The following is an 18,237-nucleotide window of genomic DNA, read 5'->3' on the forward strand; positions in this document are numbered from 1 at the left end:
TCTCTCTCTCTCTCTCTTTCTCTCTACATTTGAGTATCCACTGCAGGACCGGCCTATCCCGACCGAAGTCGTCCCGGTACGATACAGCCAATGTATCTCTACCAAGTGGCTTAGGCTGTCTGGTAGAGATTGTATGTAGGGTGAGAAGTGCTTGTAAGTGTATTGTAGTGTTGGAGTGGCTTTAATGTGTGTGTAGTCTATGAACCAAGTGTAAACGGCCCACGCAAGCCGACTGGGTGCAAGTATAATTTATCCTGGTTCAACCACAGCACCCCTTGTGTCCACCAATGCAGTACGTGGCCGGGTGAACACTCCCAAAGTTTATTACCCTGGCGGGGCGTGAACCCTAGCTCACCCATGTACGAAACGCACACTGTACAATTGTACCACAGAGGCTCCATATATATATATATATATATATATATATATATATATATATATATATATATATATATGTGTGTGTGTGTGTGTGTGTATGTATGTATTGTATATATACTGATTACTTGAATCAGCAGTTAATCTTAACAGCTTCTGAGCCCGACCCTCAGATTTACAAGTGTCGACTCATCACTTCGTTTCCTTAGACTTCGACCAACTGCCGATGACTTTCTGTTGCGTATACATTCGTAGTTTTCAAAAATCAAATTAAAATACCTTCTTTGTACCAGGACTCCAACATGTTGGTCATCATTTATTGGTGGTCATCTCCATGGAGGTACTGAGCAGTGCTGCCAACTGACAAAACTCCTAACTGTAACAATATTTTTTTTTTAATCGAACTCGCTTAAAGGCCGCCATCGGAGGCCTCCGCTCGATGTCAAAAGGCCAGAAATTAGTCATAATTCGGGAACCGGCGGCCCGATTGGCCGTGACGTTGCTTTATTCAAGTTAAAGCATTTTAACGGTACCTTGCTCTAACCAAAAATGCGCTTCGTTGCGCCGTTTTGGCTGTTACAGTAACGAACAAACCAACAATGGGTAAGTGGGTTTGTGGGTGGATAGGTGAATGGGTGTTGTGGGCAAGGAGGGAGGGGTGGGTGAATGGATGGAGTGGGCTGGTGGGTGGGTGGGTAGTTGGCAGGGTGGATGGTATATATTGTGAGTGGATGGTAGGATGGGTGGCAGGGTCCGGGTTTTGTTGTTGGTCATTATAATAATACAAAGGACTCACACAAAATCACTCCACTTCCAGCCTAGTCATCTTACCAACTCTTTCCAGCATTACCTCCCCCACCTCTCCCTCCCACACTATCCCAGCCCGGTTGTTGTTGTTGTAGAGTAACTCCAGTCTCACTGCCCGAACAGACCCATCAACCACAGTCAGGGAACTGCCCCGCCACAGCAAGGCAAAGGGAAGAATGTAAAGTTTTGGATCCTGGATGGACTGGGTATTTGGATCTCTCCACCAAGTTAACAGTGGCACCATTGTAGGCTCCGCAGCATTGTAAATGGTTTCCTGGGTTACAGGCAACCATTAGGCTTGTCACTCAGTGTAGAGCCAGCTGAAGTGAAACGAAGATTAATGGAATGTGAGAGGAAAGATGAGAAACAAAGGAAGAGGGGTAGGCAGATACAGTACTAAAATGATAAAGGTGAAGGAAGAAGCAGAGAGCACTACAGCAAATCAATGGATGACGGTCGCCACCACCTACTTGACTGGTATATCAAGGTAATATTCGAAGTGGCTGAGGAGAATTCATAACACGTCTACCTTAGTAATTCCTTCTGTATATTATAGTCCGGTATCCTCTTGCTTGTTACTCCTATATGTCAATATTAAGCGTTATAATGAACACACAAGGGAAAACAAATAGCTATCATGTAAAATAAATCGCTATGGAAGATGTGCTACGAAATCTGCCACGTCACTTGGAATATGGCGTTAATCTCAGGGTACATGAACAGTTTGCTGAGACGACAACGCTTTTGTTGACTGTACAGCAGCCTAAGTCAATGGTAACCAAGCAGTGTAGTAGTGTACAATTATGCTGGTCAGTAAGAGTTCTCAAGACCACACTGTCATACTGCTAGTCTCCCTGTTGTCATAGGATTCCAGGAGTGCTCACCGGTTTTATATAATCACTAATCCCTTCAGTCCGGTGAAGTACTGATAATTCTATATTTGCTACCTCCAGGTAATATCAGTCACCTTAGACGAATTAACGAGGTTTGATACAGCACTGATTATTTCCTTGATACAAAAGGTCTCTCCTAATTGGAACAATTTGTATGAAGGTAGCAAGAAAGTGAATGAATACACGGACTGAATGGATTAAAATGTGTTTTTCGAGTGTCTGGTCCTGCAGTACGAGGTGTACTCATGAAACCTGTATACAGAGCAGTGATATATGGATCCTTGTAGAATGTGCAGAAGTAAATATTGATTCACTTCTATCTATTGCCAGACGCCTCAATCCCGTTTGGGGTGGCCACAAACAAATCGCCTCCAAGTCGCCCTGTCCCCCGCCATTTCATTGCCCTGCTCCCAAGTCACACACCCCTCTCTCATATACCTCTCCACCCCATTATGATTCACTTCATTATGATTAATACTGGGACGGCGAGCAATGACTAACAAAACCCAGTGATGCCATCGTTGAAACTCTTCTCAGTGTATGGTGAGAGTTTGATAATTGTTCAGTTGTTCAGTTTAAAAAAAGGTGATATTACTGTCCACCACTGTACATAAAAACTGCAGTATCAAAAGGAAAACTATAGTACTCATGAAGGAGCACTGAGTACTGCCTGACAGTACTGTGCAGCAAGCGGAGGACACTGAACACTGCCTGAGAGTATTATAAAGAGACAGAGAGGAAAGGAATGGGTACTGACTGAGAAAATATTTTCAATGAGACAGCAGAGCACTCACTACAGATAATGTTTTATATATAAAGAGTAAAGTTTACTGTGAACTTATTACTGCCTGTCGCTTCAGGCGGCGGGAGCGGCATTGGACGTGCATGTTGTCAGGTGCTGGCCAGGGAGGGCGCCCGACTGGTGGTCGCTGATATCAACCTTCAGGCGGCCAAACACACCCTCACTCTCCTTCCTGGTGAGTCACTCTCCTGTCTGGTGAGTCACTCTCCTGTCTGGTGAGTCACCCTCCTTCCTGGTGAGTCACTCTCCTGTCTGGTGAGTCACTCTCCTGCTCATTGCGTCACAGACTATCCAGAGGTAAAGTTATGTCTGCATGATGCGCAGTTGTGTTCAGTGTAATACAATGGAGAAAATGGTCAACGTAAGTAAGTCTGCTAACATATCTGTCTCTCTGTCTGTCTGTCTGTCTTAATAAGTCTACCTACATGTCTGTCTAAATATAAATCAATAAACAAATAGAGAGAGAGAGAGAGAGAGAGAGTAAATTAACCTGTTGTTGGTAGGCACAAACATGTACATAACTTAATTTTGTGCACATTGCTTTACTTGAATGAGAAGAAATGGTCATGTTTGAACTTCCCAAGCACTGGAACACAATATTTTGGTGATTCATGTCACTCATTTGAGAACGCATTAAGCTAACACTCCCTTCCCTCCCCATAATCCTCTCTCTCTCTCTCTCTCTCTCTCTCTCTCTCTCTCTCTCTCTCTCTCTCTCCACCAAAACCTTAGTGTGAATTAAGCTAACCTAACAAACCTAAACAAATACAAGTTCTCATCTCACTACGCCACTTCACTTTCTTTAACTAAGGGCACTCTGACAAAAACATGATTATAAATAACAGTTTACTTATCTTACTGCCTGTTGACGTGGCATAAGGTGGCAGTTATTCAGCACCAGTCAAGTGGTCTGTTAATTTCATTAGCGATCTTCATGTCCTCTATAGTTCCTTCACCTTAACTTGGCACAGATTTTTGACCTTCTGTGGCTTACATTATGTAGCTCAGTTGCAGAAAAAGACAGTGCTACTCCTCCTTGTCCTTTCCATAGTAATTCCTCGTGACTCAGCAACATATATCGGTGTTAATCTAGTGTTGTTGCAGCTCAACACTCAAGAGAGATAGTAACAGTTTTAGGCCAAGTTACAGTAAAATGAGTATTGTTTCACCAGCAGTATCTCTCTCCGTACCTCATGGTTAGAGATGACAAGAGATGAAAAGTTATTAAATAATCACATTCACAGATATAGGTATGTTATTGTTTTTATTTCTATTAGATTGATAAAAAAACAGGATGTTACATACTATCGTAAACAATGTTAGCCCCTCATCCCGTATCAATAACTGCTTCACGAATATTCAATAGTGCGGGTTGCCAGGTCATTATGTTCTTAAAATTAATGCATTCCAGCACCTCAGTTTAAGGAATATAATCAATATAAATTAATCCTTCACAATCGTATGAAATAATTAACAAAATATTTACAGTCTTATAAGCAACAGTACAGTGTTAGGTGAAGAAGCATTAAGTTTATGGGATCATTAGACAATCAGTCATTGGTCACAAATCAAAATTTGTTTTTCAGCTTTTACAAAGTGTTCGAAAATTTAACCTTTGAGCTGTGACACGTCCTCTGCATTTATAACAGTTACAATATACTCAGTTGGGGCCACTCACCATCCACTCACTCGATGTAGTGCTACTTTGGGTGTCTACCCCTCCCTGTCTTCCTTCCTTCCTCTTCTGTCATTCTTTGCTTCAATCATTCCTCTTCCTTCTGCCTACGGGTGACTTTACACTCCCTCTTCTGTCTTTCTTTCCTGTATTCTTTCTTCTTCCTTTTGCCTATGGGTAACTGTACACTGCGTGACAAGCCAAAAGGTTTCCTGTACACCAGGAAACCATTTACTACGCTGGGTGGTAACCATATAACCAAATTATAACGCCTGGTGGTTTAGCGGGTAATTAAGGCCCTTCAATCGGATTGAGCCGATGAAGGTCTATATCCAAGGGATGGTTGGGGTTTATTGCTCACGTAATGCCACTTAGGGATGAGTGAGGCCGGTCACACTCATCTTAAATGTCAGGACCAACTTGCCTAGCCCAGGGTTTCTACGCTTCTCTTGGGGCGACACAGGATTGGATGATGGAAGGATGGACAATACACTGAACTCAATAAGAAAAATATCAATACAGCAAACATCACCGGCCTGTTCCCTGCATCAGACAATCCATACCGTATTTATAGATGAAGAAGAAAACAAAAGCATTGCATTTTTATTTACATTGCTTATGTCAACTTAATCTTCCCACTCATGGCTTTTACTTCAGCTACGGAATTACTTTGCGTGGCACCAGATTTTTTTTTTCCCCAAATACTCTGTGTGCATTGGTGATGTTCTTGTTTATCGACTATTTATAAGCTTTCATTTTTTTTTTTTCATTTCCAGTTTTCGCGCCATTAACAGGCAGAGGTTATCACATCAGTCATTTCTTCCATCTGGAGTCCAGGAAGCCTTAATATGACAAATTGGGGCGGGGAGGGGGAGATAAATGCTAGAAAAAAAAAAGTGTAACTATGAAAAACCTGTTGTATAAACCTGAAAACTGTAGCCCTCCCCTACAAGCACTGTGCACTTAACAATCTGTTCTTTGAACCAAGCCTCACATACCAAAACTTACTTGCGATGTGAACAGGAAAACTGACTGGGAAGGTTTGAAAAAAAAAAAATAATAATAATAAAGGTATTATAGTAGATGACTTATTTTTTTGCAGTTTTTATCTCCTCCCCCCCCACCCCTTATCATAATTTGACTTTCCTAGGCAACAGATGCAAGAAAAAATGTGATGTAAATTACCTTCGTCTGGGAATGGCTCAACATGTGACAAAAGAAAGACAATTTTTCGCAGATCACGAAAGGCCGTTATGTGAGTGGAAGTCCATCGTCGCATATTTTGGACACACACACACACACACACACACACACACACACACACACACACAGAGTCTCTAGCAGCAGACCAAATAGCTTAACAGTTGCACTGAAGGCTATGGATGGGAAGACAAAGAACTAATGAAGAAATAATTATAAAGTTCAAGGGAAATGCTTTTATTTAATTCCCATTGTATAAATTATATATTGCACGTGTTGCTTGAGGCAATGAACATAATAACGTTTATTATTTACCATGGAGATTTGACTTTTATTTATTTATTTATTTTTTTTTTTTTTTACCCATGAACACTGTGAATGGGCTCAGGAGCGCTCAGAATAAGTGGATATATATATTTTTTTCTTCTCTCTCTCTCTCTCTCTCATAATTCCCCGAGGGCTGTGGCTCAGGCTGCTTACTCTGTAGCTGAAACAGAATATAACAATAGCATCTCAGTGAAGCCAGTCAGTCTCACAAGTGGTGCAGTACGCTCAGTTCTGTTTTCTTTGGTGCTGTAAAGCAATATGGTACATTTACTTATTGCCCGAAGAAGAAAGTTGGCTTTTTTCCTAATGATTTTGACAGTAAGCATTCTAATGAAATTCTTACTCTGCCTCATTGTTGCAGTCCTGATTTTGCATTTAGGTACGTTCAGGCGATACCCATTTAACATCCTAATTGGAATCAAAAGTCACTATTAACGCCAGTAGTCTTGAAACTGAGGGCAGGGATTACCCTTCCCACATCCCGGTCGAAGTGGACGGTCACACCTTCAACGTAAATGGTAATCTTGAAAGGGTGAGAGAGCACCCCTTCGTGTGGGTAGACGCAGCAAACAGTTGGTAGCACTGATTAGTTTTATATTTTAAATATTGAAAAAAAAAAAAGTTTCGAAGGTTCATATATAATATAATCCCTTAATGTTAACCATTCTTACCCCTTTAATTATTAAAGACTGGCATTTGTTCTTGAATACTCTGTTAGTATGTATACCATACCTGCACCATGGGGAAAATTAGGTGACAGACATAGCTTTAAAGTGGTTCATGCAGTCAGTTATAACCATACTTATACGCCTTGGCTGGGCATACCGATTTTGATTATATTTCTGCCCCTAATGCTTGTTTTGGTCAGTTTCCCACCCAGATTGCCGAAAACCCCCAAGTCCCCCCAAATCACCTGGGAAGGGGGGTTAATTTGAAAACCAATTACGAGCACCGAAAATAAAAATCTAATTCGTTCAAATCACACCAAAATACACCAGAAAAATAAATTGCCAAGCCAAACAAAATAGTGCGGACTTGTAAAAGTTTACCGAACGCAAACATGAGGCTTCATAATTCAAACTGGCTGTGCACGATTTGTCTGTTTAAACAGTACTCGGCCATTCTTTACTTTAGGAATCATTTCATGAACAAATCAAACTATTTATAAAAGTATCATGCACCATATCTGAAAACAGCATGGCAGAACTACTGGAAAATATAATGGAAGTGGATATAGTGTCTCAACTTTGTTTTCGCCTCGTCGTAAACTAACCATCTCCGGAGAAGTGAAGTCTTCTAAACGAAAAAATATTAAACGTTTATTTTTTCTATACACAATATTTTTATCTATTTATCTATCTATTGCCAGACGCCTCAATCCCGTTTGGGGTGGCCACAAACAAATCGCCTCCAAGTCTCCCTGTCCCCCGCCATTTCACTGTCCTGCTCCCAACTCACACCCCCCTCTCTCATATACCTCTCCACCCCATCCGTCCATCTCATCCTCGGCCTCCCCCTCCCTCTTCCCCCCTCCACCTCACTCACATACACTCTCTTCGTCAGTCTTTCACCCTCCATTCTCTCCACATGGCCAAACCACCTCAGTGTGTTCCTCTTAACGCTTCCTATCATATCCACATCCACACCACAACGCTCCTTTATATCCTCATTCGTCAGCCTGTCTCTCCATGTGACTCCACAGGCTCCTCTTAAATAACTCATTTCCACTGCTCTCACTCTTGACTTGTGTCCTTCCAACAACGTCCAAGCTTCACTTCCGTACGTTAGAGTTGGTATCACAATCCTGTCATGTAGTAACTTTTTCACTTCCATGCACACTTCCCTGTTTCTTATCACTGCTTTCAAAGAACCAGCAACCTTTCTTCCCTGCTGTACCCTTTCAAGCAATTCACCCTCCAAACCTCTATCCTTACTATCATACACACCATATGGCCCTTCAAATTCTACACACTTTTCTTTGCACAAGGCTACTATAATATGACGACGGGGCATGTGAAGGGGTGCTATGAGACTCCCCGCGGATTCCATTACTACACTGGGATAATCCTCTCGCGGTCACCGGGGAACGCTCTCCCTTTCGTGCGTTAAGTTTACCAAAAGATACGGATAGGACAAGGTAAACGCCTGCCCACAGTTTAAGACTACGACCGTAAGTTCTTCACGACACAAACATCTTGACGTTCATAAAACATTTCTTTTAATTGCTATTTGCACCTGAGAATTTTCTGGTAGGCAGGATTTTGGTGTTACTATTAACATCTTGTAATACATCCTAATAAAGAACATGTGCATTATTTTCTTGTCTCCAGCAGTTGGTCAGCAGCACGTGGCTGTGGCCATGGACGTGAGAGACAGGAGGAGTGTGGAGGAGGCCATGAAGGCAGCCCAGGACCAGTGTGGCGCCCCGCCCTCGCTGCTAGTCAACAGTGCCGGTGTGTTCACCATGGTTCCCTTCTCAGAGACTGATGATGACACCTGGCAGAAAATTATTGATGTCAATCTGACGGTCAGTTCCAAGTTGTGGCAATCAGTTGAGTGAATGATATTCCATGAATAAAAGGTAACAGAACATGGAAGACTATAATGAAGTTAATACTGGTACACAAATTACATTGAGTCTTATATAACTGTCATCTTGAACTCCGCAGGGAATTTTCTTGGTAACCCAGGCTTTTGCAACATCACTGCTGGACAATGGGAAGGATCCAAAGGGTGCAATAGTGAACATCGCAAGTATTGCGGGGAAAACTGGATATCCCCATTTGTGTGCTTATAGTGCCAGCAAAGGAGGAGTTATTACACTCACCAAGACATGTGCTGCGGAACTCGCGAGGTAGATAAACCATATACACTAAGTATTCAGACAATGGACTGATGATGGTTTCCATAAACAGTTTCTGCCTTGATGTTGGTAATTATTTCCCTCATATATATATATATATATATATATATATATATATTGTGTGTGTGTGTGTGTGTGTGTGTGTGTGTGTGTGTGTGTGTGTGTGTGTGTGTGTGTGTGTGTGTGTGTGTGTGTGTCTGTATTATGATTCCTCCATACTGAAGTGTAAGTTACTGAAACTGCTTACCATTTCAGCAAAGCCATTCGCGTAAATTGTGTGTTACCTGGAGTGATTGACACACCAATGGGAGCAATGGTACCTGATGAACTACAGGAGCTGTTCAAGCGGCTCGCACCGTTGGGTAGACTTGGCCGCCCTGAAGGTTAGTGCAGGCAATGAGCTGGTTGGTAGGGCGATGTCGGCAGATGGCTGGTGGCTGGATTTGTGAGGTGATAGTACTTAATCAGCCATGTGAAGACGTCTGACACCAGGAGGAAGAGTGGTTTTCAGGGCTAACTGTCATTTTTGTTCTAGGCTGCACTAGGCACTTTATGTACAGATTCTTTTGTCCATAGTTCTGCTGTTACACAGACTAAATAAATTCACATTATACAAATGGACACAAAATCAGTTGGAGAACAGAAGCGCATTTTGAAATGTTTCATCTGATCTAACTAAATGATATAAAACGAATGAAGTCGAATGACTTAGAAATTCCCATGCAATCATTATATTCCTTTACTTATGATACGAATGTCGAATCAGATTAATAAAGACAGGAAGCTCATGAAAAGAATTCACGTGAATCCAGCCGTATTATCAGATTTACGGTAAAACCGATTATAAACGTAAAATGGTACCTCTTTTTTCCTTCACCAAGATGAAAGAGTCTGATGGCACCAAGTCAGATGTGAGTAATCCAATAATTGTTTCATGTACATGACCGATATTTCCTTTGCAAACCCTTTGCGTTATAATGAAAAATGCAGTGACTGTCATGCATGATATCACTGCTAAAAATCACAGTACCCCCAAGCAAGAAATACTATTACGAGAATAATTAACAATGACATTGTTTTTCTTTGTGTTCTGAAATAAGTTTTACATTTATTTCAGTCGGTATGACATCTCATCTCTTCCTGCTCTACAATATATTCACTAGAACAGCATGGGCCTCCATCCTATCTAACACCCACTACAGCACCTTGCAGACTATACAGAACAACGTCCCACGCACCATTACTGGCTGCACTAAAATCACTCCCACAGCTCCGTTACTTTCTGAAACTAAAGTCCTCGCTACTCATAAAGCTCAATTACTCTCTGAACCTAAAGTCCTCGCTGTTAGAGAATATCTTGATGTGAGAGACATACAGTTGTACGCTGCAGCCTACGCTAACACACAGTACCCCTGTCATTAAATAACAGGGCCGCACAACACAACCGGGCTTATAAAACAATCACGCGCAAGCATTACCAGACTATCCTCAACAGCATCCCACTTCCAAACATCCTAACACTAGCAATGAAGAAACACCGGCATACTCAATTCCCATGCAGGACAATACGACACCTCGGTAAAAACACTGTTACAAGTCCCTCCTCCCAAACTTCATAACAAGGAGAGGTATCATAAGATAGAAGTGATCGAGAACAATTAGCTAGGTATAGATCAGGACATCACCTAATTCTCTTCAGTTGCCAGCTTCGGTTCACGTTGGGTGGAACTAAATACTGCACATGTCCCGCTTCTGGAATGGGCCCACACAATATAACACATAATGGAGTACTGTACAGCACATGCCACACTAATACGCAGAGGCAACATCAATGGGGTAGACAATCTGTGGGATGTACCCAGTAGGGCAGTTGCTTACCTGTGGTTGGCGAGTCTGCTTGGCCAGGCAGACTGGGATTAAACAACAACAACAACAACAAAATATGAAATCTTATGCCCTAAGCCCTCCTGCAAAAAATTATATTATGCGATTTAGTATGATATAAGTGGATCGGTAGAGAGGCGGCCAGCAGACCTAATGGACCCAAGTTCGCGTCCTGGTTGGGGCAGGGAACAGTTTAAGGATTTGAATTTCTTAAAAAGAAGACTTTTCTGATCTACCAGATGACTTGCCGACAAGTCATAAAAGTACTGTACTCCTGGTAATAGCAGTACACCAGTCCTGTATGAGACAGCCCTAGCATGTATTCATTATGGACGATGGTTGTTAGCGCCGAAGTGGTGACATGTGGAGATGTAGGAGGACTACTGGCTCCGATGGAGGACTACTGAAACTTGGGAATAGGCCCTGAATCCTTTGCCCAGCGTCGGACACGTAAAAAAAATGAAGTAACATGTAAACTGGTAAGGTCTGTGTCGTGCTAAGGCTTACTCCCAAAATACTGAGAAGACTGCGGCCAGGGGATAGGTTAACAAATCAGATGGTATGACCTGTATTCAGTGGTGACAACGTTAATAAGAATCAACACTCAGAGAGGCCAATACCTGCACCTAACAAATGGTCTGAGGAAGGAATATTCGACTTAGCACAGTGACGCAAACCTTCTAGTGATTGATCTTATAATCGAATTACTTTATTCTTGCCTGACTCTACCCTTCACTAAGGTTGGTCCTAATTGAATCAGACTTGTTTGAGTTGTTCTTATCTGTGATAATGACCTTTTAATTGTTTCTCAGAATCAATAATCATCATCAACGGTTTACTCGTCAATTCTTCCATTAACTTTGCTCCAAACTGTAACCAAAACTGTCTGTGTTATACAGATGATATTTTACTTTGCCCTCAAGCCCTGACTGTTGACTGAATGTTTTTAAAACCGAGCACTTTCGTCCTTGTCTTTGCCTCAACATTTCCACCAAATTTACTTTAAATCGGATTAAAACCGTTTAATCTGACTTTGCCATTTGACCTTGATCTTTGGTCTTTCTCTGTGGCCTTTGCCTTTGGCTAATTGTTCTTGGAATCAAGTGTCTTCATCCTTGCTTTGCCTGAACCCATGTAGAAAGCTTGGTGTAAACTGGACAAAAGCTGTATAAGTAAAGCTTACTTAGCGACCTTGACATTTATCGTTTTATAAAGAGAAAAAATCAACCTATTTGCTGATCATCAACTCTTCCACCAAGCATGGTCCAAATCAGATTAAATTTGTTTAGTTATTCTCTTCTCACACAGACACACTCAGTTAGAACCTTGACAATCCTCCCTAACTTTGACCTTTGAATGATTGCTCTAATAACTAATCCCTCCACTCTTGCCTTAACCTCAACTCCCCCACCAAGTTTGTTCTGAATCAGACAAAACCTGTTCAGGTTAACCTTAACATGTGACCTGGACCTGTGACTTGTTGGTCTAAAAAAAAAAAATGTTCAGCTACATAAGTGATCCTTAACCCTCCCACAGAATTGTTTAAAATCGGTTCTAAACTAAGTTACGGTATTTTCTTTACACACACACACACACACACACACACACACACACACACACACACACACACACACACACACACACACACACACACACACACACACACACACACACACACACACACACACACACAGACACAGACACACACACACACACACACACACACACACACATGTGCCACAAAAAGCATTACATCTGTTGAACTATTGCCTGTGCAGGTGCAAAAATCTCTAATGCCTTGATCTTATAAAATATATTTTTATCATCCAATCCTCTTCCGCGTCACAGGGATCATTGGGTTTCAGGCCTAGAGTGCTCACTCCCAACATGTAAAGCAAGGATGGCCAGCGTCACTGGGCCCTGAGTGCCATCATGTAAGCAATGAACCGCAACCACCCCTCAAATATATTGTAGTATCAGCCCCATCGTATTGGAGAGCCTTAACCTACTAGACCACCACGCGTCCATTTCGCTATATGGTTACCACCCAATGGGTTAAATAGTTTCCTGGTCGTTATTCATATAATACTTGCTCATACCGCCATATCTGAATTCTGGTGCCATTGCTTGTTGTGCGGTTGAGCCGTCGGAACTCTAACATGGTTTCTCATAACCAGATTTTTTTTTTGCGACACGACACTTTGTCCATAACTTCTGGCTTTATAAATCTCCTTTGGCAGCAGTTGACAGCATGTCTTCATTCAGTTAATCGCAGGCACTTTCAGAAACGACTCTGAGATAATCAGCAGTCATTTACAAGATGATGACAATGGCATTATTAGGCTGTGGCATGGGCTTCCGTAGCTAAGACATTTTTACCTACAATAGACGTGTCTCTCCTCAGATTTTTCATAAAGAAATACGTGAGTATTAAACGTACTACAACCAAATAAGGTGAGGCCAGCACAGTTATTGTATCACTGTACCACAGTTGAATTCCTAATCACGCTGTTAAAGTACAATAAATTCGGAAGCACTAGTAACAGAACGTGTATTGACTTGCGTGTGTCGTGCATTTTGTGGTGCCAGTACCCCACAGAAAGAGGGCTGTCATTGACTCAGACATCACTAGTATGGTATGGGGTATTCATCACTGACTTCCAGAGGGTGTAGTGGATCTCTGTATCTCAATTCATGCCTATAAGAAATAAACTGTTGAAAATAATAAACTGTTACTAGCTCAATTTTCTGCTCTCAAACATGTACCGTATTTGGGGCATATATTTGCTTCTAACTCCACATGAACTCTCGATAATTGGGTTCTGTTATTCATCATGCTTAGGCAGTTTTCTTCTGCAACACTTGACAACTTCACCCAAAATGGCAGTGAAGTGTTGTGCCAGACCCACTTCTTTCAATAATAACTAATTTATTTAGTCAGAGAGAAGTAATCAAACCAAGATAAACAAGAAGCGGTGCCAAGGCACAGCAGACACGTCCCCGGGAGTCATCTTAGTGCTGACGTATAACCACAACAGGATATTATTTTAGTCAAAGGTTTTGCATATCAAATTTGGAGTAAATTGGGTCAAAATTGACGATTTTATACCCATTTGGAATTTTACACCTCCCGCCGCTAACTGGGGGGGGGGGACCCCCCTGGTGTCATGAGGCATGTTATGAAATGCAGATTTGAAAGATGAACCTTTAGGTTTTGGTTTCATGTCGATATGACTAATTTGGAAGGAGTTATCGTGAGAAAAAAAAAATACCCGTCCCCCTTTTTTTTCTTTAACATCTTTTGGTCCTACAGCCTTGGCCTTGACCCAGTGGGCCCAAAATTTAATCAGATGATCAGAAGGTCATAGCCCATCATCCCCGCAATTTTAGTCAAAATCGCACCAGTAGTTTTTGCGTAAAGTTGTTAACAAACAGACGGACAGACAGACAGACAACAAATAAACAGACAGACAAACCGAGTGAAAATAATACTTGCCCCCTAGCCCCTCCGGGACGGGGACGGGTAATAACCCCTGTAACGGGGGGAACACAACCTGGCCGCACTATGGGGTGGTACTACTACTCTGCGGCCAGGTTGTGTTAGGAAGAATACTGCCACCGTATTCCCTGCGTGTCGTAAAAGGCGACTAAAAGGGGCGGGGTGAGGGGACTAGGGACCCCCTCCTCTGTTTTTTAGTTCCTAAAAAGAGACAGGCCAGAGAAAGGGATGGGGGATGGAGTTATCCCCGTACCCTGAAGATTGGGTCTATGAATGTGCATGGATGTAGTACGATTGAGGCTAAAAGGGAGGAGATTGGGAGAATCATTGTGAGAAGAAAGTTGGATGTGTTAGCTTTGAGTGAAACGAAGATGAAAGGGAAGGGGGAATCTATGTTTGGAAGTGTGAATGGAAGATTGTCAGGTGTTGATAGAGGAAGGGCAAGAGAAGGTGTGGCCTGTTAGTGAGTCCGGAAGTACAACAATGTGTGATTGAATGGAAGGAGGTGTCATCGAGACTGATGTAGGTGAAAGCGAAATTTTAACGTGAGTTGTGGGCGTTTGTGAGTGCATATGGGCCTGGTAGTGAAAGGGATGAAGAAGAGAGGGAGTCTTTCTGAAATGATGTTGATGAGTGTCTGCAGAGTTTTGGAGCGAATGTGAATGTGGTAATGATGGGAGATCTGAATGCTAGAGTGGGAAATGTAGCAGTTGAAGGCGTAGTTGGTATGCATGGTGTGCCTGGAAGAAATGAAAATGGGGAACAAATGATAGCGATGTGTGTTGAGCAAGAGATGGTGATTGGGAATACGCTGTTTGAGAAGAAAGATATTTATAAGTATACATGGGTGAGACAGGAGGGTGGAAGGGTTGTTGATAGAGCTTTGATGGACTATGTGGTTGTGTCTAGGAATATAATAGGAAGATTGTTGGATGTGAGAGTTATGAGAGGGGAGGGTGGAGGTATGTCTGACCACTACCTGGTGGAGGGAAAGTTAAGAGTAGGTAAGAGATGGGTGACAGCTAGGAGGGTTAGGTGTGGCAGGGAGGTTTTGAAACTGAGTGAGTTGGATAAAAGAGAGAAAAACATAGAGTATCAGGAGAAATTGAAAGATGAGTGGAACGCAGTGAAAGATCGGGAAAATGGCAGTGTGAAGGAGGAATGGCAGTTGTTTAAGAGTGCTGTGGTGGGGCATGCAGAAGAGGTGTGTGGTGTGAGACGTGTGGGTGGTGGTGTAAGAAAAGGAAGTGAATGGTGGTGCGAGGAAGTAAGTATGGCTGTGGCTGAGAAGAGACGTGCATATGAAGTGTGGCTGCAGAGGAAGGATGAGATGTCATATGAAAGGTATGAGGAAAAGAGGAATAGAGCGAGAAGGGCTGTGCATGATGCTAAAGTGGCAGCAGATGAAAGGTGAGGTAGGCGGCTGACAGAGAATTTTCAACAGAATAAGAAAATGTTTTGGAAGGAGGTGAAAAGGGTGCGAAAGGGAGAGTCTGGGAAGGAAGAACGAGTAAAAGCAGAGGATGGAAGGATGTTAATTGAAATGGATGCAATAAGGAAGAGATGGGCAGAGTATTTTGAAAGATTGTTAAATGTAGAGGAGGAAAGGGTGGCTGAGATTGTGGCGGATGGAAGGATGCAAGGAATAAATGTGTTGGGAGAGTTAAATGATTCTTTGATCACGAAGGAGGAAGTGGGGAAGGCAATAAAGGAGATGAAAACAGGGAAAGCTGCAGGTATGGATGGGTGTGCTGTGGAATGCCTGAAGGGTGGTGGAGTGACTGTTGTTGACTGGTTAGTAAGATTGTTGAATGTGTGCTTTGAGAAAGGTATGGTGCCAATTGACTGGGCAAGTGCTTTTGTGGTCCCGTTGTATAAAGGCAAGGGTGATAAATATGAATGTACTAGCTTTAAGGGTATAAATCTGTTGAGTGTTGTAGGTAAGGTGTATGGTAGAGTGTTAATTATGAGAGTTAGAGAGGGTACAGAGGGAGTGATTGGTGATGAGCAGTGTGGCTTTAGGAGAGGGAGGGGATGCGTTGATCAGGTGTTTGCTGTGAGACAAGTGTGTGAAAAGTATTTAGCGAAAGGCAAGGATGTGTTTTGGGCATTTATGGATTTAGAGAAAGCGTATGATAGAACTGATAGGGAGGCTTTGTGGACTGTTTTAAGATTGTATGGACTTGATGACAGGTTACTAAAAGGGGTGAAAAGTTTTTATGTAAATAGTACAGCCTGTGTAAGAGTGGGAAATGCTGTGAGTGATTGGTTTCCCGTGAGAGTGGGGCTGCGACAGGGATGTGGGATGTCGCCTTGGTTGTTTAATATTTACATGGATGGTGTTGTAAGGGAGGTGAATGCAAGAGTTTTAGGTGGAGGTCTGAGTCTGGTGAATGTTGATGGTGGAGAGTGGAATCTGAAGCAGCTGCTGTTTGCAGATGATACTGCACTGGTGACTGATTCAGAGGAGAGATTGAGACAGTTGGTAGAGGAGTTTAGAAGGGTGTGTGAAATGAGGAAATTGAAAGTAAATGAGAATAAGAGTAAAGTGATGAAGTGTACGAGGTTGATAGCTGGTAGGGGGATGAATATAGTTTTGAATGGTGAGTTGCTTGAGGAGGTAGATTGTTTTAAATATCTAGGGTCACATGTTGCTGTGGATGGAAGAATAGATGCAGAAGTGAAGTTTAGAATAAATGAAGTAGGAGAGGTGCTGGGAGGAATGAAAAAGTGTTTAATGTCGTTCACTTAGAATGGATGTAAAGAGAAGGCTGTATGAGGGTGTTGTGGTACCGACTGCGTTATATGGGGCTCAAACATGGAATATGGGTGTAGCAGAGAGGAAAAGTTTGAATGTAATGGAGATGAGGTGTTTGAGGAGTATGTGTGGAGTGACGTGTATGGATCGGGTGCGAGATGATGAAGTGCGAAGGAGAACTGGAGTTGTTCCGAAAATGGCTGGTAGAGTTGAGCAGAGGGTGTTGTGATGGTTTGGGCATATGGAGAGAATGGATAATGAGCGATTGGTGAAAAAGATAACCAGATCTGATGTGAGAGGTGTAAGGCTGAGAGGAAGACCATGAATAGGATGGATGGACAGTGTGAAGAGAGCGCTGGATGCGAGAGGGATGTCTGTTGAGCAAGGAAGAGTGGCTGTGCGTGACAGAAATAAGTGGAGAGAAATTGTGAGTGAATAAGTGATGACGCAGCCCTGAGAGGATATTCTCCCGCATTTGGTCTGATCAGCTAGTCAGGTCAGGTGCGGGTAAGGGGATGAGTCTGTTATGATTTGGCAGGGGTAAACCAGTTCTGCTGTCGGGCCCTGCTGCAGATGTCACTGATTGCATTGCCCAGTTGACCCTTGCGCGGTGTGGTGCGGTGAGGATCTGTCCGTTCTCCCCTTTGGGGCTAAGATGCGAATGAATGTGTTTGAATGGATGAGTAAATGGGGAGTGTGTCATCCTGTCTCGGCTACCTCCTTTTCTTTGGGGGAAGCAGCCTAGGTATATAGATAGATAGATAGATTCTTGAAAATGTAGAACCTAACTATTCTGATATGACACAAACGTAGGAACTGCATTTTTTTTTTTTTTTTTTAGCTATCTTCTATCCCATGAATACAAGAATGCCCATATGACAAAATACAGGGTGGACTATAATAGACATTGTCTAACATCAACAATTTATTACACGCCCACAGCACACAGGGATATTAATATGCGTGTCGTGGGACAGGATGCTTCAACTTTAATATTTTTGCACATACTAGTTCAGATGTGTACTGCTGCACAAGAACTACAACTGATATATCTTCCTTGCTTGAAGGAAGTGTAGTAAATACACGACGTTATCTTTTATGCAAGTAAAATGGGGCTAGCCTCTGGTCTTTTTTTTTTCTTTTTTTTTTCTTTT

General features: G+C 42.4%; 1 protein-coding gene across 1 annotated transcript in view; it reads left to right on the plus strand.

The window, feature by feature from the left end:
- Positions 1-18,237, plus strand: part of LOC145394516 ((3R)-3-hydroxyacyl-CoA dehydrogenase-like) — a 60,044-nt gene that overhangs the window by 10,789 nt on the left and 31,018 nt on the right. The window contains exons 2-5 of the mRNA XM_080268357.1: positions 2,936-3,052; positions 8,413-8,606; positions 8,749-8,933; positions 9,198-9,325. Of these exons, the coding sequence (XP_080124483.1) occupies positions 2,936-3,052; positions 8,413-8,606; positions 8,749-8,933; positions 9,198-9,325 (624 nt within the window). The remainder of the gene's footprint in view (positions 1-2,935; positions 3,053-8,412; positions 8,607-8,748; positions 8,934-9,197; positions 9,326-18,237) is intronic.

This window comes from Coenobita brevimanus, chromosome 27 (genome assembly GCF_032717465.1).
Source record: "Coenobita brevimanus isolate Jiangsu-jjx chromosome 27, ASM3271746v2, whole genome shotgun sequence".
In the NCBI taxonomy this organism is placed as follows: domain Eukaryota; kingdom Metazoa; phylum Arthropoda; class Malacostraca; order Decapoda; family Coenobitidae; genus Coenobita; species Coenobita brevimanus.